At 53.1% G+C, this 20,523-nt stretch overlaps 1 protein-coding gene across 1 annotated transcript in view; it reads right to left on the minus strand.

Annotated features, from left to right (window-relative positions):
- Positions 1-5,381: 5,381 nt before the first annotated feature.
- Positions 5,382-20,523, minus strand: part of ABTB2 (ankyrin repeat and BTB domain containing 2) — a 115,579-nt gene continuing 100,437 nt past the window's right edge. Inside the window, exons 6-17 of the mRNA XM_054171843.1 lie at positions 19,329-19,418; positions 18,776-18,877; positions 16,739-16,835; positions 15,380-15,515; positions 14,329-14,555; positions 13,458-13,636; positions 12,384-12,489; positions 12,169-12,271; positions 11,470-11,560; positions 9,441-9,509; positions 8,476-8,589; positions 5,382-7,577 (exon numbers count right to left, since the gene is read on the minus strand). Coding sequence (XP_054027818.1) covers positions 7,380-7,577; positions 8,476-8,589; positions 9,441-9,509; positions 11,470-11,560; positions 12,169-12,271; positions 12,384-12,489; positions 13,458-13,636; positions 14,329-14,555; positions 15,380-15,515; positions 16,739-16,835; positions 18,776-18,877; positions 19,329-19,418 — 1,512 coding nt within the window. The 3' untranslated portion in view covers positions 5,382-7,379. The remainder of the gene's footprint in view (positions 7,578-8,475; positions 8,590-9,440; positions 9,510-11,469; positions 11,561-12,168; positions 12,272-12,383; positions 12,490-13,457; positions 13,637-14,328; positions 14,556-15,379; positions 15,516-16,738; positions 16,836-18,775; positions 18,878-19,328; positions 19,419-20,523) is intronic.

Consider the following 20,523-nt stretch of genomic DNA (forward strand, 5'->3'; position numbering starts at 1 on the left):
TTGGACAACAAAGGACAGAGAAGCTTTAGGCTTTGGAGGGTGGCTTTACCTTTTAGCACTGCAGCACGGCTTGAGCCATGCAGCTCCTGTTCAGCACTGCCCCTCCTTTGCAGCAGGAGGGAGCTCTCTGGCTGCCCACTCAGTGAGCACTCACCGTGGTGGCACTTCAGCCCCAGGAGCTGGTCCTTGCAGAGCCTGCAATGAACTCTCCTCTTCTGGGAGGCAGTCCTTAGCCCTGCTTGTTGTGCAGCTGCAGCAAAGGCTGCTCTGCATGCACACCGACTGAGGAGGTCTCAGCATTCCCATAGCTCAGGAATTTACATTCCCTCCTTCTCAAGCAGGGCAGCAGGATTGACAGGTGCTGGGGGAGCAGCTTTGGTTGTGCTGTGTCACTGCTGTCTGCTGACCTGGAGCTGCTGCTTGGCTTTGGTGGAAAGTTGTGGGTTAAGGTGGTTAGAAAATCAGAACTACCCTTCTGACATCTTGGTGACCCTTGCCTTTGAGCTCAGGGGCCAGCTGAGCAAGAAAGCCACTGAATCCCCAGCTCTGCTACTCCCTGCCTGGCAATAAATGCACACCAAGCTGGAGCTGGGGCCTTTGAGACTGCAGTACTCCAGGTCTGGTGCCTGGCAGGCTCCAGAGGCTTCAAAACCAGGGCAAACCTTTGCCACAGAATATCCTTGTCCAGACCTCGCTTCCCTGGTGCACTCTGCTGATGCTTCACACCATAGGCACCTGGAGCACAAAGACTCAACCTGCAGCAGATTCCCAGCTGAGTTACATTTACTTGTAGAGCTCCCAGCTCCTTTTTTTTGCAGCAACCCCCTGAGGAAACAGTTCCACCCTAGGTAAAGACACTGTTTCCTCTCTAGGAGGCTGTTTTGAGAAGCATCTGTATTAAGTGTGGGCCTTGCACAGCACAGCCTGTGTACAAGGTGAGAGTCAGTGGCCAGGGCACATTCCCCTGTGTTGTTTGGGTCAGCTGGGCCCTGCAGGCCCTAAAGGCTGGATGAGAGCCTGATCTCAGCCAGCTGTGTGCAAGAGCAGCACCAGCAGCCTCCCCTGAACCACCTTTGAAGGGGCTGTGAAAGGAGCAGACATGGAAGACGAGAGGCATGAGGCTCCTCACAGCTGCTTGAGAGATCCTCAGAAGGCAAGGTGAGTCTGAACTCTAATTCTGCTGGGGGAGGGGTGAGGAGCTACCACCTCTTGGGGATGAGGTCTGCTGGGTGTGCTGCTGTCTGTGCCTGACTTGGTTCTGAGAGACAACCAAGTTGGGCCTCTCAGGGGACACATTCTGGCCATGGAAGAGGAGAGCAGCCCCAACAAAGGAGCAGTGTGGTCCTGGAGGCTGCTCTCTAACCCAGGGAGAGGCTCTGCTGCACCAAACCCATGGATACCTGTAGGACTGTGGCTTTCCAGTGTCTTGCTTAGCTCAGTGCAGAAGCCTCTTGAGGTGATCCCATTTGCCTGAGGGACAGTTGCTGTATCCAGAGGGATTTACAGGGATGGTCCTGAGCTGCTCACATCCTTTAGCCGTGCGAGGAGGGGATGACAAAAATGTGCTTGAGGTGGTGGCCAGGTAAGGAACTGCTAGGGAATGGTTACTACCAGTATCATGGGCTTGCTTGCTTCATATTCTCTGCTTGGCAAGGTTCAGCTGTGATTTAATGGGCTGCAAGTCAAAGCTTTAAACACTTAGAGTCCTTTTAAAGCAGGTTGAACTCTGCTCTAAGGAAGCAGTAATCCAAGCGATGCAGACTGCTGGCTTGTTTCACCAAGCTGGGGGTGGTTGGCTTGCTCTGGGCCTTGCTGCCCAATGGGTGACACTATCAGAAGACTCTTTTTTGTTGTGGCATGTTCCTTGTAGTGCTAAGAAGATGCTGATTGAGCTTCCTTAAAACATACAAACGGTGCCAATCACAATGCAGGTCTCGGGAGGGCTGTAAAATCCAAGCCCTACTAATGGGCTCCGAAGTGAAGTTTAAGAGCAGTTTTATTAGAGAACACCCATGTGCTGTGAGGGCTCCCAGATGGGGCTCTGTGTGTTAAGGGCTAAGCTGAGGATCAAATGGCCAAGAAGTTCACAAAAAGTTCACATTTCTGTGAGCAATGTGTCCAAGTCTGTGTTTATTTACAAGGCCATGCTGAAGAGCTGTGAAGCAGGGTTTGGATTCAGCTGTCCTCTGCTTCAGCTGGGACTGTGCCAGAGCTGGGACCTGCATGTGGCTGATGAAGCTGCTGCTGTGAGCCTGAAGTCAGGCTGAGGCTTCTGCCTCTTTCAGGCACTGTGGTCTCAGGCTAGTAGGCAGCAGCCATAGAAACTCTGCTGCCTGACCTGCTGCCTGTTGGAAGCAGTGCTGGGAAGGAGCTGATTCATCAGCAGTGCCCAGCAAGGCTTCCTGTGAATCAGGGTGGCATGGAGGCAGAATGGATTGGATTCCTCAGGCAGGTTAGAGACAGCAAAGCAGCAAAGCTCTGGAGCAGCCTGCAGTGGTTCTTGCTCACAGTGTGACCTGGGTGCATTGGAGCTGTGAAGCCCTGGTGGCTCTGAGCTGCCCTTGCTTGTCTGAGGGGGAGCTGTACTTCAGGAGAGTTGTGCTTCTGGACACAAGGTGTGGACTCGGAGGAATTGGTCTTCTTTTGTATATGGTTATGATTCCTGACAGCTTTTTGGGTTCCTCTGCCTGTCTGTTGCTCTTTGAACAGCAAAGTGGGGGGGGAAAAGGCAGGGGGGGGAAGCCCTCAGGTACTGACAGAAGGGAGATGTGGATTTTCTTTTTTCAGGTCTAGTCAAACCACCTTTTCCTCTGCCTGTGCTTCCCACCAGTCAGTCTGGGTTACAGTTCCAGCTGGAGCAAGGGCTAGCTGAGTGCAGCCCAGCAGCCAAGCAGGAAGCCAGAAGTGCACTAAAAATACCACACGGAGGAGCCCAGAAGAGTTCTGGATCTGTCTGTTTTAGAGGGGTTGGTTTGGAGCCCGTTTCCTTCTGACTCAAGCACCTTTTGGTCTTCCTGCTGCCCTGCAGATGGGGCTGTGGGTGCTGGAAGGAGCCTGGTGTAGTGCTGGCTGCAGCTCCTGCGCCGAGCTGCAGGCGAAGCCGGCTCAGCTCTGCCTCCTTTCCCGGTCAGGGGCCAGGGCTGTGCACAGCCCGGCAGCCACAGGCATTGCTCTTTTCAGCTCAGGGTATGGCCTCTTTGCAGTGCTCCCTGGCTGGCTGTGCTGTCACCTGGCTGCAGGTTTCCCCTCTCCTGAGCCCCCAGGAGCTCCTTTCACTGTGGCTAATTGGAGGATGAGGGGAGAGCCCAGCACAGCGCTCTGGCTGGATGTGACCTAGTTGTCAGTGGAATCATCCTGCTTGCTCGGGGACCCCTGAGCTATTTTGACAGCTGGAAGGAGCTGACCTCTGCCTGGTGGCTGGGAGGAAGCAAACCCAGTGAGGCTGAGGCTCTTCCCTGCTGCCAGGAGCTGATTGTGCTGGCAGGAGGAGTCACAGCGGAGGGAGCAGTCTGGGGAGCCAAGGTTGGCTCCGGCAGAGGGGCAGGCTGCAGAGGGGCAGGACGCAGTCTTGCCTGTGCCATTTGGCCATCTTGATGTTCCCCTGGCAGCCTCTTTGTTTTTTTCCTACTTCCACAGATGGATTTTAGGTTGGCTGTGTCACAGCTTCTTCCCTGTGTAGTCCCTGAATCAGGAGGCTCTCTTGGGGAGGCTGTGAAGCTGACACACAGGAAGGCTGAGCAGGGAGAGATGCAGGGAGGGGTGCAGGAGGCTTTCTCCTGCCTGAGCTGGAGACAGCAGGGTTGGCTGAGCTCCTGTGCTCGCTCCAGTAAGCAATGAAATGATTCCAGCTGCAGGGCTGGGTGCTGCTGCAGCAGGGTCATCTTCCCTGCTGGGTGGTGATTTTTCATCACCTGCCAGAAGCCTTTTTTCCTGCCCCTCTTCTTGGGCAGATAGTGCTGAGTGCAGTATTCCCTTTTCTTTGCCCTGGATTGATGGATCCCTCTGACTCAAACCCACCCCTTGGGGAGGCAAAATCTGGCTTTGAGTCCTCTGCCACAGGCCCTGGTGACAGCAGCTCACTGCCCCTGCTCCTCAGGGAAGTCTCCTCTCTCCTCCCTCTCTCTGCTGTCTCCTTGGCTGTCTCTGTTATGGCAGGTGCAGGAAGCAGTGTCTGGCTGCTGGGGCAGCATTTGGTGAGGGCAAAGGGCCAGTCAGGAGTGGTGCTGCATTAGCTGGTGCTTGCCTGCTGTGCAGAGGCTTATTACAAAGCAAAAAAGGTTTTCTTTTAGGCTGAAAGTCATCAGGCATGCTCAGGCAGCTGTGTGAGCTCCATTTCTTTCCTTGGCTCCCTCCAATGATGTAATTATGGCCAGCAAAGTTCTGTGCTTCCCCAGAGCTGGGCAAAACTCTGCTCCTATTTCAGACCCCAGAGGCAGTGCTGTGTAAACTAGAGGTGGTAGTGCAGCCAGTTTGGTAAGACAGATCTCTGTAATCTCCTTGTTAAAGTGCTCTAAAGGGAATCTCAGGTGTTTGTGTTACCTGATTCTTGAGAACAAGTTGCTGTTGCTGTTGGTGGCTTTCCAGGCACGCTGGTGCAGATGGCACAACACAGGAGAAAGCTCCCCCCTCGTGCACCACTCCCAGCAGGCTTCTCTTGGGTGATACAAATCCAGTGCTGAGGAAGGCTTGGGCTGGTAATTTAGTCTAGAGCTGGCCAGGGGTACACTGCACAGCTCCTGTTGTTCAGAGTGTGGTGGGAAATTCAAGGCAAGGAAGAATTAAGAGGAGACTCTCAGCAGCCAGCTGCAGGGTCTGGCTCTACCCATGGTTTCCTCTCAGCTGGCTGCTGAGCATCTCTTCTTGTTCTGTCACTAACTACCTGGGAGAAGAGACCAGCAGCAGCCTCTCCACAACCTCCTCTCAGGTAGTTGTAGCCAGCCAGGAGGCCTCCCCTCAGCCTCCTCTCTTTCACACTAACCCTCCCCAGCTCCTTCAGTCTCTCTTCACCAGACTGATTCTCCAGGCCCTTCCCAGCTTCCTTGGCCTCTGCCCTGGCTCCAGCACCTCCACATCTCTCCTGTGCTGAGGTGCCCAAAGCTGCACACAACACTCCAGGTGTGGCCTCCCCAGAGCTGAGTGCCAGGGGCCAATCCCCTCCCTGCTCCTGCTGGGCACAGCATTGCTGACCCCAGCCAGGATGCCACTAGGAAGGGGAAGTGAAAGCCTCTTGCTCCCTTGGTTGAGGGCCTAACTACAGACCCAGTCGAATGGGAGAGGCTGAAACGGCAACTGCCCTTTCCCCAGAAGTGTTCTGTCAGTTTGAGCTTTTCCTTCCCCCTGTTAGAAGAGCAGAACAAAGAACAGCAGCTGTGTGGCTTTAAAATTAGGTTGTTAATAAAATCCTGGTACATTTACATAAATGCCAACATTAATGTACAACTAACAGAGCAGTGGAATATTCCAGCACCACGAGAGGACCTGTGTGTTTGTACAGAGCTGGAGCAGCTACTCCAAAGTACTTTCCAGGCTGAAGCCTTGGTGGTAGTTCTCAGGCAAACCAGTGATGGTTCTGAAAGGCCTCTCTGGCTGGCTGGTAATAAATAGAGTTATTGAAGCTGGTGATCTCCAGAAGTGGAGGTGGACTCAAGCCCAGACTGAAGCATGCCCTGACCCCCCCCTGCCTGCCAGCCTGCTGAGCCTGCACTAATCATTCTCACCCTTGCATGCAATTTGCCTCCCAAGTAAATCCTTTAGGAATGAGGCAGTGTCAGGGTTTGATGGATTTGTTTGGGAGATGCTGTAGATCCTTCTCCTTCCCTTCATCTACCTAACCCCTGTCTGTGGTGCTCTGGAGCCTGGGCCCAGCTGAGCCTCCTCCTTCCAGTGTGTTTAGTTCCAGCATTAATGAATTTCCACGCAGCAGTTCTCCACTGGCCACCTGGTTTCCTCCTCTCCATCACCCTCCTGTAACAAATGATGGTGCCTCAGCTCCTGCTGGTGGTGGGTGCCAACAGAGACCAGTGGGAACAGGTAAGGTCTTCCCTTGAAACTTGCTCAGCAGCAAGGTTTGTGTTTTTCACACAGGTAACTGCGTCCCTGCAGCGGGGATTAGCTCAAATGGAACACCACACCCAAAAGCACTGCTTCAGACTCAAACCCGGAGATGGAACTCTCTCCTTTTAGCTCTAAAGCAGCTCTAAGAAGGCCTAGAATGAGTCCTTTGGGCCCAGGACCACCTCTCTGCCGAGAACAAGGGACAAAAACTGACTCTTGGGCATCTGAGGCGAGACATCTTCAAGTGCTGCTGCCTAAATGTTAGACTGCAGCCAGCCTCCAGGAACCTGCCAGGTGTGTGCTCTGCCCAGCCCCCCCTGAGGTAGCAGATCTGTGGGAACATTCCATGGATGAGAATGTGGAGGTGGAGACTAGAGGTCAGAGCTTCTACTCCCAACTAGCTCCAGAGAGAACAAACCTTCAGGTTGTGAGTTCCTCGGGGCCAGAGGAGATTCTTATTGCTATTTATGCAACTGGGCACTGCTTGAGCACAGTGCTAGTGCCTGCTACACCTGAGTCTGTTAGGAAGCATCTTTCATGGGGTTGGGTCTCACAGGTAATGGTCAGAAACATGTTTTGTCAGGTGAAGGTCGTTGGGGCTATAAACCTTTGCAGTTGTCCCTTTCCTCCTCAAGAGGGATGCAGATTAACAGCCAGCACAGTGAAACCCTAGGAAAAAAACACAAAGAAGCACTTTCCCCCTCCCTGCCCCAGCTGGGTTCTTCAGGCTGGGTTTAAAGAGGCAGGCCAGAGTCAGTATTGGTCTCTGCCTGGCTTTGAACACCTACACACAATCTCTCTCTCTCTCTCAGTGTGCAAACAGGTTGGGGATAAATTCGTGTCCAAGTCTGTGCCGTGCACAGGGCTTGGTGTGTGCAGCAGCCTTTGTGTTCAGAGCTGCTGAATGGGCAGGGGGCCAGCACCCTCCTCCCAAGTCAAACATCTGTGAGTAGGAGCTGGGGGGGCTGTGGTGGTGTGGAGAGAGATGCTTAAGACAAGGTGTTGGGGGCAGGGTCCGGGTGGACTGCCTGACTCCCCTGCAGCCTTGCCCTGTGCCTGTTGGAAGGGCAGCGCTGGGCTCCGGGTCAGGTCCTCGCCTTGCATCCTCAGTCGCTGGCTGTGCTGCGGCAGTGTTTGTGTGACAGGAGCAGCACAGAGCTCCCCTCCCTCCGTGGGGCGAGGCACAGCACCCTTGCCTGGGGGGGGATCTGGTGGAGGGGATTTTCAGCAAGATGCAGAAGGCAAACAGGAAAGCCAGAGCTTTGCCCAAGGACACATCCCCGTGCAGGCTGACCCAGCGCTGCTGCCGCTGCCTCCCTCCCGCCTCACACCCTGGAGGTGACATAGACAGAGTGCAGGCGGCCGGCCAGGGCGGTCTGCAGGTCCCGCAGGGGGTCCAGGCCTTGCACTTTGCTGTTCCTGCTGTAGATCAGCTGTTTGAAGGAGTCCTGCTCCAGCAGGGAGCTCATGTGCTTGAGGAAGAAGCCCTCACAAAAAGAGGCCAGTTCAGGTGCGTTGTGAATCTGCAGGGGAGAGGAGGAGCAGTTAGGATCGCAGGCAGGTGGGGTGGGAAGGGACCATCAAAGGTCACTGAATCCAACCCCCCTGCAGGCAGCAGGGACAGCTCCAGCTAGAGCAGGTTGCTCAGAGCCCCAAACACCTGGAATGGTTCCAGGCATGGGGGCATCTCCCACCTCTGGGCAAGCTGAGCCAAGGCTTATCACCCTCAGTGTCAAAAATGTCATCCTTCTCTCCAGTCTAAACCTCCCTCTTTTAGTTTCAAACTGTTACTGTCTGTCCCCAGCTGCCTGATCCTCCCCTTTAAGCACTGAACAGCTGCAATAAGGTCTCCAGCACCCCCCCAGTCCTTCTCCACAGGGCAGCTCCCAATTAACCTTTTCTGCCTCAGACCCAAAGGCCACGCCTGAGCCTCCTCTCCTGGCTCATGCTTTCCCCTATAATTACAACAACAACAACAGGGATAAGCACTGAGGGTAGGACCAGTGGTGGCTGATGATGCTCTCAGGCACAGGTGTGAGCTGGGAGGCACTGAAGCTGCTTTAATTCCTTCCCCTGCTGGCCTGCTGTTGGCAGAGCCCCTGGCCTGCACTCCAGTCCCTTCCTCTTAAAGGAGCAGAGCAGCTGGCTGATGGAGTAGCCAAGCTACCTGCTTGGGCAGGGGCTGGGCAGGGGGCAAACAAAACACTGCACTGCCAGCTGGCACACACAGCTCGTGGCAGGAAGAGTATGGTTCATGGGATGGGAGCCTGACTGCCCAGAAAGGAGCTGGACTCTCAAGCAGGTGCCTCGAGTTCCCAGCAGAGCAGGGGCCCACACTCTGCCCCTTGTGTTGAGTTCCAGAAGGGGATGCAGGGGATGCTGCTCCCCTGTGAGGCCCTGGGGAGGCACTTTGCTGCCTACCTTTGCATATTTGTAGATGTTAACAGAGTTCTCCAGGCTGATGGTCTGGGCACAGAGGATTTCACAGTGTCTCTGGAGGCCATCCAGTTGAAACAGGCTGGCAGCTGACAGCAGCTATTGGGAGAGAAGAGGGAAGCTAGTTGAGATCATGAGCCCTGGGAAGCTTTAGGGCAGGGAAAAGGGACAGAGCTGATGATTTCCCCTCTGAGTGAGCTGCAGCTCCCTGTTCTACTGGCTAAGTCCTTACAAAAGAGCAGAAAGACCACAGAGAGCTTTCCCCTCCTGGCCAAAGCTTGCACCTCCTGCAGGAAGTGCATTTGTGGTACCTTCTGTCACCAGGACCTGTGAACTCCAGACTGCTCAAAGCCCTCTTTTATCTCCTCAAAAAGAGCTGTGTAGGCTTTAGCTGGAAGCTTTAGTGGCAACAGACTGCTTGTGGCTGAGCAGCATTACTGCAAGAGGACCTACCCTAGAATGTAGGGCTTGGAAGGCACCTCTGGAGATGTCCAACCCCCCCTTCTCAAGCAGGTAGAGCCAGAGCAGGGAACTGCTGTTGGACACCAGGCTTTGCAGTACCAGCAGCTGCTCTGCACAGGCTCAGCTGTGAATCATTTCTCTGCAATCTGCAGCCCCTTGCTGTGGGCACCTTTGCTGTGCCCCTCCAAAGTACTGCCCTGCCGCTTCCTTCACCCAGGACAGAGGACCTGGTGCCGAGGAGGCTCTGATCCAACCCTGGGCACCAACAGCTCTGTAGTGGTTTTTCTCCCACTGCATCTGCTGGACATCATAAGCTGTAACTGGGAGTTCTTATTTGTAAGCAGTTGTGTTCTGAATCTTTCAGCTCCTTCCAAAGTGTTGATTTGCCTCCTGGCTTAGCAGCTTGCTCTCCGCTGCTGGAGTTTGCTTTTCAAGCTCTTGTTTCTGCCCCGGTGCTCTTGGCAAGACTTGGAAGACCACACTCTCACCTCTAAGATCTCAGTGGTGGGGATTTCCATGGATTCTGTTCCTCCATAGTACAAATACTGCATCAGCATCTGCAATGGGAAGAGGGCCAGGCATGAAGCTGGTACTGAAGTCAGAGGGGCTGGGAATGCTGAGCTCCCCTTCCTGTGGGCAGGCTGCTGGCTCTCACCTCTGCTGTTGGCTTTTTTCTGGTGCTGCAAATCTGCTGCTTTCTAATAGACTTTTCTTCCTCTGGCTCTGAAAAGAGCCCTGGTGAGGATTTGAGGCTGAGTGTGACAGTGACAGTTTGTCTCTGAGCAACACCAATGTCCTGGGAGCCAGTTTTGTAAAGCCCTGCAGGCTGCTCACCCACAGAGCTGCCACTTAGCTGCAGAGCTGAAACTGCCACCATGAGCCTGTGTCTCGGGGACCTCCCAGCCACTTACTTCCCCTGCTGTGCTTCTAATCAACTTCCAACCCCCCATCAGGGCTGGAGGAAAAGGCCCTAATTGTTTGCAGGGAGAGTGAGAGGCAGCTTCTGCTCTTTGATCTGCATGTGCACAGGCCCAGCAAGCCCAGGCTGTCTTATCTAGGGAAGGGCTGGGTCTGGTGATGGGAAGAGAATTCCTTCCAGGGTCTGGGCTGCTGTGTGAGCAGGAGTGGGACTGCCAGCTCTGCTGAACTTCTCTAGCAGTAGTGGTGTAGCAAATCCAAACTTCTACCTTTAAAATTGCCTTCTCTTGTAATGGCATCACAGGGGGGCAAAGCAGCTTCCCAGCAGAGAGCCAAGCAGAACACAGCTCTCTGGTGGCTCAGCATCCTCCATCCACCACAGCTGGGATTCTGTGCACCCACCCCTCCTCACCTTGCCTGGTTTTATTTACCTCCACGTTGTTTAACTCTGTGGAAATCTCTCAGTGGTTCGATGCCTTTTGATTTCTGCTCTCTCCAGTGAGGCAAAAGTTTAGAGAGCTCTTGATGTACAAATGCTGTTAGGGAGGCTGCTTTTGCTACAGCTGAGCTGTGTTTGGGCTGCCAAAGTTGGATGTCCTCTACACCCCACAAAGATTTCTCATGGGCAGCCTCACTCCCTCTGCCTGTGACAGTACTGCTGACCAACAGCTTTGCTGTTCTCTTTGCTTGGAGGAAGAGGAAAAGCCTGAGCCCTGTAGTGAAACAGTCACAACCTGTCCTGCACCTCACATTTCCCTGCTCTCCACCTTGCTTCCAAATCTGAATTGCAGATGGAAAGCTGAAATAGCTGAACTCTCACATTTCACTGACTTGGCTTTTTCCCTGGGTGTGTGGTAAGTACCCTACTTTCCCTCCATCATGAAGGAACCTCCCTTAAGTCTGTTTAGTGTGGAAATGTCATGAAAGCAAAGTGCAGGGCTCCATTTTGAGCCTTTCTTGCAGGGGACATGGATGATTTATGACCATCTGATGTGAGTCCCTGTGGAACCTGGCAGTCCACCTGCTGTTAGTAGCTCACTTTCTGCTTAGCCCAGCATGAAAAGGGTGCCTGAAGTATGGCAGTGGTGTAAAACTACTTGGAGCAGAAGCCCAGTGTCCTAAGGAGGAGTCAGCTGTTGGTGGAAAACTAAAAACCACAGATGCATAGAATGGGTTGGGTTGGAAGGGAGCTTAAAGCTCTTCCAGTTCCAACTCCCTGCCATGGGCAGGGACACCTCCCACCAGCCCAGGCTGCTCAAGGCCTCATCCAGCCTGGCCTTGAACACCTCCAGGGAGGAGGCAGCCACAGTGTCCCTGGAGAACCTGTTCCAGCCTCTCACCACCCTCACTATAAAGAATTCCTTCCTCCTCATCTCCAGCCTACCTCTCCCCTCTTCCATTCCCTCTCATCCTATCACAACAGGTTTCTGGTTTAGGCTTGGACCTAGATGAAAAGTTCTGACAAAGATCAGAATACTGCAGTGCAGATGGGGTGAAAGGGACTCCACCACACAGTACCTCTGATTTCAGCCTTGGCTTAGCCTTATCTGCCAAGTGTGGGAGAAGAGGAGAAGGTTAAAGGAAAGGTAAGTAACCTACCTTGAAAATATTGTATTTCATATCACTGATTTCAACAGTCTTGCTGCCATGGCTGTCATGGTCTGTTTTGTTGGTCATCAGTGTCTTGAACCTGAGAAAGGTGTGAGAAGATTTCTGTGTTAGTGCTTCAGGTACTTGTGACCTCCTGACAGCCAGCCTGAGCGAGGGGGAAACAAAGCCCCTCCCTTCTTCTCATTTGCAAGCTGCAATGGAAACTATTGCTTTCCATTTCATCAATTAGTTTGGAACTTGAAGGACAGCTCAGCCTGTGAACTGTTTGGGTCTGATCCAGTCCCACCATGTAATAGCTGCAAATCACCAGTGACAGAAAGTACTAACTGCAAGTGTGCCAGGTCACATCTCCAGGTGATGTGGAGCAAGTGGAGCTGTAGCTGGCAAACCCTGAGAGGAGGGACAGGAAGGCAGGGAATGGCTGGGCAAGTACCCTCCAACTGCTGCACAGCAGTTTAGGGCTGACTGCTGGTTAGCTTGGCAGCAGAGCTCCTGGAATCTTAGCACACACTCTCACTGCCACTCACACACAGCAGCTTCAAAACCTCAGCTTCACTCTCCCATTAACAGTAGAAAAGCTGATGTGGCTTGGTCCTGCAGACCTCAGTTAGGGTCTGCTCTCTGTCCTTGGCAGCTGCCTGAAGGCTCAAAGCTTCCTTTGCCCCTTGGCTGTGGGCAGTGGCTCACCTGTTAGATGCAGTCACCAGCAGGACTTTGTGTGCATAAAACAGCTTCCCTTCCACTAAGAAAGTGACATCAGACATCTCTTTGTTGTTTAGGAAGTGAGGATCTGTGAGGGTAAGGGGAAGACAAAGCAGAGGGTGAGGACTGTGGGAGCTGGGGGTGCTTTCTAAACAGAAAGCCCAGGGCTGCAGTGCTGGGTGGGACACCGAGCTCCTCACCTAGCCGGGCCGGCAGCGCCTTGCGCAGCTCAGGAATGCTGGGGATGGGGCTGCTGCCGTAGCAGTGGGTGAAGATGGCTGCCAGCTGCTGATTGAGGGACTCATTCTGTAAGGAGGATGGACAGGTACCTTCAGTCAGCACTTTGCATTCAGCAGGTCTCAGACATGCCCTAACAGTTCACCTGAGGCTTATCACGGCTGCTCCCTACAAGAATAACCTCAAAGAGAGGGACAGGAGCAAGGCCTGAACAATGTCCTGACAGGATTCTCTCAGCAGGAGTTTGAGGCCATCCTCTGTCAAGGGGAAAGAGTCCCTCAGCAAAAGCTCATCCCCCCACTTCTCTAAGCTGGGAGCCCAAAGGTGTGCTCTCAGCACGCTGGACCTGTGGAACGTGGACCAGGTTCCACTTCCTAGTTTGAAATTGGTTTTTGTTGACCACTTTTAATGTCAAGAGCATTTATAATGTATGCTGCAGTGGCTGGCTCTGGAGGTCTCAAGAGCTCCTCAGCTTCCTCTGTGCATTTCAGCTGTCTCCTGTCTGCAGGCAGCCATCCACACACACCCCCACCCCCCACCGTGGAGGGAACAGCCTCTTGGAAGAGAATGTGGCAGAGACTGGAGAACTCAGCTGCAAAATGGAAGAGCTGAACTATTCACCATGCATCAGAGCTGCTCTAGGACCTGCTTTGAAAAGCAAGGAAAACTCACTCATAGGCAACCTTTAACTCAAAGGGAAACAAGAGAAGGAAGATGTTGCTGAACAAAAAGCATCATTCAGGAACCTGCTAGAAAATGCTTCTGAGAACCTGAGCTGCCCCCTCCTGTACTGGTGCCTCTCCCATTCACAGGGGCCCACAGGCCAGCTGCTGAACTGGACTTCCAGAGAGGAGCTTTCCCTTCTATGGAAGGAGTGAAGTGAGGGCTGCATCTCTCTTAGATAAATGCTCCCAGGGCCACCTCATACCCTGACTCATTAAGGACCCCACAGAGGACTTCCACCTGAGCCTGTTGTGCACTGCAGTACAGCAGAGCACAAACCAAGCACCTGACACTGTTACAAAAGCAGTAATTACCTTGCTGGTTTTGAGGATGTCAAACATGAGCTGCAGCCCTTCACTGACCAGCTCTTCATTGTAGTCCTCCTCTTTAATGGTGACAAACTCCCTCAGCAGGGTCTGCACCACTGAGTAGCGAGACTGGTAGAAGGTTGTCCGCAGCGACTCAATCCACACATGGAGCTTCCATGGGACCCCTGTGCCCACAGCAAAAAGGACAGGGAGAGGTGGTGAGGTGCTGGAGTCCCTGGGAGTAGGTGGTCCTGCTGCTGTGACTAACACAAGCAGAGCTTTGCACACAGCCTGACAGCAGATTCATTTCTCTCTCAATATTCCAGGTGACTGAAGTGGCCCATCGAGAGGTTAAGTGACTTATCTCCAACAGCAGAGGACTGGTACCAGGGCTGTAAGTTAGGGCTTCCTGCTGCTTGGTAAGGGCCACACAGACTCCCAGTTGCCTGTTTTGCTTCAGGATTAGTCAGAACTACAAAATAAATCTGAACTGAACATGTAAGGACATCTAACTACACAAACACGGTGTGAGGTCTCTTCTGCTTACCTGGAACAGTCTAAGCCACAGAAGCTTCAGAGCTTCTCTTTCCTACCACTAGGTCAAATCTTTAAGCCTCTTAAGCTCTGAGGTTTTCTTTGGGTTTGAGGCCAGCCAGCCTCTTGAACACTGAGTGGTAGGTGTCAGAGTGTCTGATGAAGAGACATGCCCCTTGCTTTTGATACTTGGGAACAGAGGATCCAGTGGGGGACATCCCAGATCAGTAGGAATTTGTGGGGAGCTTTAAATTAGGGCAGCTGGTTCCCACAAGCACTTGGGCTTACAGACTCTTCTCTGAGTGAAAGGGGCAGAGAAAAAAGCTCAGAGCAAAGCCCTTACCAAGTGCCCTGAGCTCCATGGTGATGTCCACGTAGCCATGCTCAGCACTGTAGTACATGGCCTCCTGCAGGGCCTTCATCCGTGTCTTGCAGAGCCTGACCTGCCCCTCGCTGGAGCTGCCCTGGCTGGAGGTGTCACTCTCCACTCCCTCAGCTAAAATCTCCTCCAGGGAGAGGACATCTTCCTTCAGCTGCTGGGGCTGGGTCAGGAGCTTGCGCAGAACGTTCCTGGGGAGGAAGAGGAGAGGCCACTTAATAAGGACAGAGCCTCAGACAGGACTCTGCTGCTCTGGGCTTAGGGGTCTGGCAGTAAATCATCATTTCCCTGCCCAAACCTGAGAGCTGGCAGGCATGGAGCAGCACTCAGCCCCCTCACCCATCCCTGTCCCACATGCCAGGGACTGGTGCCCTGGGAGCCAGGGCAGGAGCACGGAATAGGTTCCTGCACCTCAGTGGTCCCAGGGCATATTTTGGAGTGCTGGGGCAGCCTGGCTCTTACTGCAGTTTATACTTGGACACAGGAGCAGGTTTCATTCTGCCAGCCCCCACTGTGGTAAAATGTTAATCAGAGCCTCTGTTAGAACTCTTGCAGTTCCCCCAGATGCCCCTCCTCAAGCACTGTTACATTGCTGTAGTCAGACCTGCTAACTCTATCAGTAAAGAGAAACCATTAAAAAACAACAGTTCTGCATCACTGCCTCCAGGGAGAATTGGTTTGGGTTGGAATTCCACACTGCACTTGCAAGGAAGAGTCTTTCTTGTTTGTGTCCAGCCGCTCTGGCAAGCTTGCAGCCATCACTGGTGTCCCCACAGACAGCTGGAGCCAGCTGCAGCAGCCATTCCCCAGCCCAGTACTCAGCTGTGCTGCTGCACTGCCATGGGCTGCTGCTCCCTTTGCAGCCACACCACTCAGCATGGCTAAAACCAGTTCAGGTTGGGCTGTAGGATCATGTCTTGCTTTGGGTGCAAGACATGTCATGGTCAGTCAGAGGAACAGCTGCAGTGACAGCCTTAGGCTCACAACCCTCTTGTGAGCATGAGCCAGGCCCTACCTGTGCCCATGTGCAGCCGAGTGGCTGAAGCAGTTCATATCTTCGTGAAGCGATGAGGACATCCCATTGACTTCCAGCATGCTGAGCAGGGGGTCAGCACCCCTGCTGAGCAACAGGCTGACCAGCTCATAGTTCCCTGGGGGAAAAGGGACAGAAACAGCAGCATGATCCCATGTGTCACCTCTAGGAAAGCATGCAACATGAGACTGGTAGCAAAGCAAAACCTGTATTCTACCACTAAGGCTTTCAGGGTGCCCTGCAGGCATCTGTTAGGCTTCCTAACCTCTCAGAGAGAAACTGAGCCACAAAGCACTTCAATTGCCTAAAAAAAGGAACAGCTAGCCAGAGGCAGAGTGAAAAGGGAGGTAAAGTGGTCTGGGTGCTTTCAATACAGCCCCAGCAGGGATGGATGCAACCAGTTAAACCAGGGTCAGTCTCAGCTGCTCCACTGGTGGATGAGGCAGGATGAGAGCTGCTCTGTGCTGTGCCTGCTGGCCACAGGCTCACAAAGCCACCCTGCAGACAAGCACAGCTGTGTGGTCCACCTTCAGCCAGGCCTCCCCTCCACTGGGGCCATTAGACACAGCACTGAGTGGCGGCAAGAGACCAGCACAAGGAGTGTCTGTGGCTGGGAGGGGAGGAGGAGGAGGAGGCCCTTTTTTATCCCTTCAATAAAACTTGGAGCAGAGCAAGCCAGAGACTTGTCTTCATAAATGCACAAAAATAAAGTCAAAGGAAATAAAGGGGAGGGGGGGGGAAAGCAAAGCCAGTTAGAGCTGCTAAGTGTTGGAAAGCAGCACTTTCATGTCCTGCTAGGCTAGCACAGACTTGCTTGCAGAATGCTAAATTCTCCTCCTGACAGCTGGGTAGAAATGCAGAATTTTACTGGTATTTAATAAATCCTAAACTCAGTTTCTTGATGCAGTTGTTTTTCCCCAGGCTGATTTTTAAACCTGTTCATTTTTGCATCTGGAAGTTCTTTGGATCCAAGACATGCTGAGGCTAGGCAGGAGCTGCTTCGTGCTTCCTGACAGTGCCCTGTGCAGGGTTGCTGGAGTCAGCTTTGCTGCAGAGGCTGCTGGCAGGGGGGGAGTGGTGGCACTAGTCCCAGGCACAGACACTCAGTGCCCAGCAAGCTCTCACTGCATGACAGCAGTTGTTAGCTGCTGCCAACCCAGACAGGGCTCCCTCCAGTCTTTTAGAAATGAAAACCTGGTGGCTTTTTGCAGCCAGCTCACTCTGGCACCTCAGAACACAGTGCAAAGGGACTCCTTCCACAGACACCAGACACCCCCCTGAATTGGTTGTGGTTATTCTGGGGTAGCAAGAGACAGTGTGCTGAGGCTGCCCTGAACCTACCTGCTGCTGAAGCCAGCTGAAGAGGAGTCTCAGCATAGTTGTCCTCTCCACTGTTCACAGCAGAGCCCTCCACGTGGGCACCAGCATCCAAGAGCAGCTGCAAGAGACACAGGAAAGACAAGGAGCTGAGAAAAGAGGAATTCAGAAGGACAAAACAGAAGAGGCTGTGTGCTGGAGAGGAAAAGCAGTAGCTTCACAGTGTCTGTGGATGTGTGCACACAAAGGCACTGTCCCTAAAGCTGAAGCAAAATGTCTATTCCAAGGCAACTCTCTCCTGCACTTCCTTGCTCAGCCTAGGGCTGAAGTCTCCACACCAATGACAGTTCAGAGTTCTCATTTTGCCTTTTGCTTTGCTGTGCTCTCACCACTGAGTGTTTGCTGGGAAGGTGCTCAGCTGGCAGCTTAGAGAACATCACCTCCTTTCCCCTCCCCTTTTAACCTCCCTTATGAACATGGTTTTGCAATTGTAATTTCCCAACCCCAAAGAGCTTTGCAGTCAAAGCTCCTCTGCAGTGCAGGAAGTCCAACTAACTTAGCTTCATGCTGGGCAGGAAGCAAGGTTCCTCCAGGGAATTAGCCCTGGAGGCCAAACAGCCCTCTCTTGGGCTTCTAGGCCCTGGTAGTTCAGTGATTTGTCACACACAGGACCTGCTCTCTTTGAACTCACTGAGCTGCTCACAAGGGAAATTCAACCTCTCCCAGAGGACGGGGAGGAGGCTGCAAGAGGATGGGGAGGAGGCTGCAAGAGGATGGGGACCAGCCCCCAGGTAGGGCTGGCACACAGCATCAGAGCACCCAGAGCAGTGCTTGCTGGTGCAGAGTGGTGGCTGCTGCCCCTCTCCCCTGGCAGGGAGGACAAGCTCTGCATCGCCAGCACTGTTGGAGGCCCACCTGCTGGATGCAGGAGTCCAGCTGGCTTCATCATGCAACACTCTCACAATTCACCAGTTTCAGCCATCCCCAATTAGTGATGACCTTGGCACAAGCAGCAGGCACAGGCACAACCTGATTCTGAAAGTGGGTTTCTCTCTTGAGGCAGCAGCTCTTCCACACAGGTACCACAGGAAGGTGATTTCCCACAGCCAGCTCAGCAAGAGCTGGCATCTACCCTTTGTTAATCACTGCCACTTGAACAAAGCCTGGGGAGCATTTGGAAGGTGCAGTCCCACCTGAGCTTTGCCAGTTCTCCCTACATCTCCTGAGAGAACCACACTCTCATCCCCCCTCTGAACTGAAGCTGTCCAACCTCTGCAGCAGCAAAGGCTGCCCTGGCACTTTGCTTTGTGACTGTCGACAAGTGTCCACTAAAATCAGCCTCTGCAGCATCACTTTGCTTTCCCTCCCCCCAGACCTCTTTCAGCAGAAGGTAAACAGCTGACTACCTGCTGTGATCAGTTTCCAATCCCTCTTGCAGTTCAGGGTCACATTTCCAGGCTTCCACCCAGTTCTGCTGCTCCTTATGTTAATTCCCCAGGAGAAGGAGCAGGGAGGATGTCAAAGGCTCAACTCCCAGGGCAGCTTACATCTTTTCCATGCAGTTCTCAAGGATTACAAAGGAAGCTACAGATGACTTGCTGCCATTAGAGCAGCAATCAGCATGCCCTGAACTTTTGCACATGTAAATGCACAAACCAGTTCACACCCCTGGCAGGCAGCACCCCCAGCAAGCAGCCTAACTGGAAGCAGTCCCTGTGCAGCCCTGGTTTGTCTAACAGCACAGAAAGCACTGCTCAGAGTCCTTTCTGTGGTAAACCCTAGACCAATACTGAAACCAAAGAGAGAGAAGAGAACATCCTGTGTGTTGTTATCAATCCCTGTGTTGTTAGGACTGATACCATCAGCCCCTGGTTTCCCCCTCCCAGACAAGCCCAGCACTGCCCTTCTCCCCACGTGCCAAACAAGCCATTTCTCAGCAGGTTTTATGGTTCCCACCAAGCTGCACACGGAGCCCATGACAGATGCACAGCTCAGGACGCCTGAGGGTGCTGTGCCTCAGCCCCTCTGGGTCTCCCTGACTGCAGGACGCCCTCTGCTCACCTGGACGACGGAGATGTGGCCGTGCAGCACAGCAAAGGTGAGGGCAGTCCAGTGGCGGCTGTCAGGGTGGACTGAAGGGTGCCGTGGAGAGGCACTGGGAACCTGGGGGAAGGAGCCAGGCAGTTATTAACCACCACAGTCTGTCTGCCAGCCCCTTTGTACACAACTGGCTCTCTCCTTTGTAAGTGACAACCCCAGGGAACTGCAGCTTGGGCCATTTAGAGAGCACTGCCAGCGCCGTCTGCTCCCCTGGGCCTTTTTAATGGGCTTGTTGGTTTCTCCTAGTGGCAGCTCTTTGAGGAGGGAGACCCCTTCACCCCCACCCTGCCTATTAGACTTGCCAATGCCAATCATAATTGGAGTCACTGAATGCTCCAAGAGGTTTTGAAGGTTTTCTTCCCCCTCCCAAATCCCTGAAGTGATGATTTCTGAAGGAAGTGGCTTGCTTAGAAGCTTCCAGAAATGAAGGCTTCAGTGGCTGGGAGAGGTTCCCTGACTGCTCCTGTTAGTGTCCAGATGAGTGCTCACGAGGAGAGGCTGCTCTGGTACTCACTTTTATATCTAAATTTGCTCCAGCATCTATAAGCATTTGCACCATGGCTTCATCTCCAGCAGCACAGGCATACATGAGGGGGGTCATGCCCTTCAGGAAGGAGACAAAAAGTTATCTTTTAGTACTTCTCAACAGTGAAACTCTCACAGACCCAGGGAGTCTCAATGTACAGAACACTGTGTGTGCAGGGGCAGCACAGCTCTGTGTTCCAAGCATCTGGGGTTCTGAGTGGGCACAATGTGCTTGTATTGGAAAGTGAGGTGGACAAAGTCACAGGGACAAAACTGCCAGGACACAAAAGGGATCCCTGAAAACCTCAGCCCTGTGTTGTCCACAGTCCCTGAGCTTTCTCAAGGCTGCCTGAAATGAAGGCCCATTTCTTGGCTCATTTGTAGCCAGATGAACTGAAAGCAGGAAACACAAGAAATACTCAAGATGAATTTATTTGGCAGCTCCCCCCCTTGCTAAAATCCTGGCTGCCACAATATTTCAGCATTTCACTCCCATCAATCTCTCTGTTTAACCAGCAAACCATGACAGCTCAGGGATGAATGATGAGAGCAATGAGCCCTTCTCAGGGAGTGCATTCCAGAAGGAGCCAAGGACAGAAGGGAAATGGCCTGGTAAAATCCATTCCTGCCCATACCTATGGCTTCTCCCTCCCTCCTTAATTACTGTGTTTGATTTTTACCCAGGCACTATCTCTGCTGCTCACTGTGCTATAACAGAGCTTCATCTTCAGAGAGGGACACAGCTCATAAACCAGAATTATCTCTGACACTAAGGGCTTCTGACCTTGTGTCTGCAAAGGCATCTCTTCAGAACAGCCACATCCCCAAGCCTCAGTCCCACGGTGGAAGGGAGTGGCTGGGTTTGGCTTTGGGGGGGCTTGGGAGGAGCTGCTCACTATAAACAAGTAAAGAGTGAATTAAAACCTTGGGTCTGCAGGCACATTTACTGCCACAGGCAGGCTCCTAAACTCAGCAGATTTCTACAGATTTACCTTTCCTCTGCTTTTCAATGTTTAATATCAGTTCTCCATTCCCTGCCTGTTCCTCAGTATGCAAAGGGAAGAGGAGAGTCACAGGAGATCCTCTGAAAGCAGAGTGCTGCCTGGTCCCCACCACAGGGCAGTGCAGGCTCCTGCTCCAAGCTCAGGTTTCTGAAGGAACACTTGTGAGTTCTCTCCCTCTCT

Source organism: Dryobates pubescens, chromosome 22 (genome assembly GCF_014839835.1).
Source record: "Dryobates pubescens isolate bDryPub1 chromosome 22, bDryPub1.pri, whole genome shotgun sequence".
Classification (NCBI taxonomy): Eukaryota; Metazoa; Chordata; class Aves; order Piciformes; family Picidae; genus Dryobates; species Dryobates pubescens.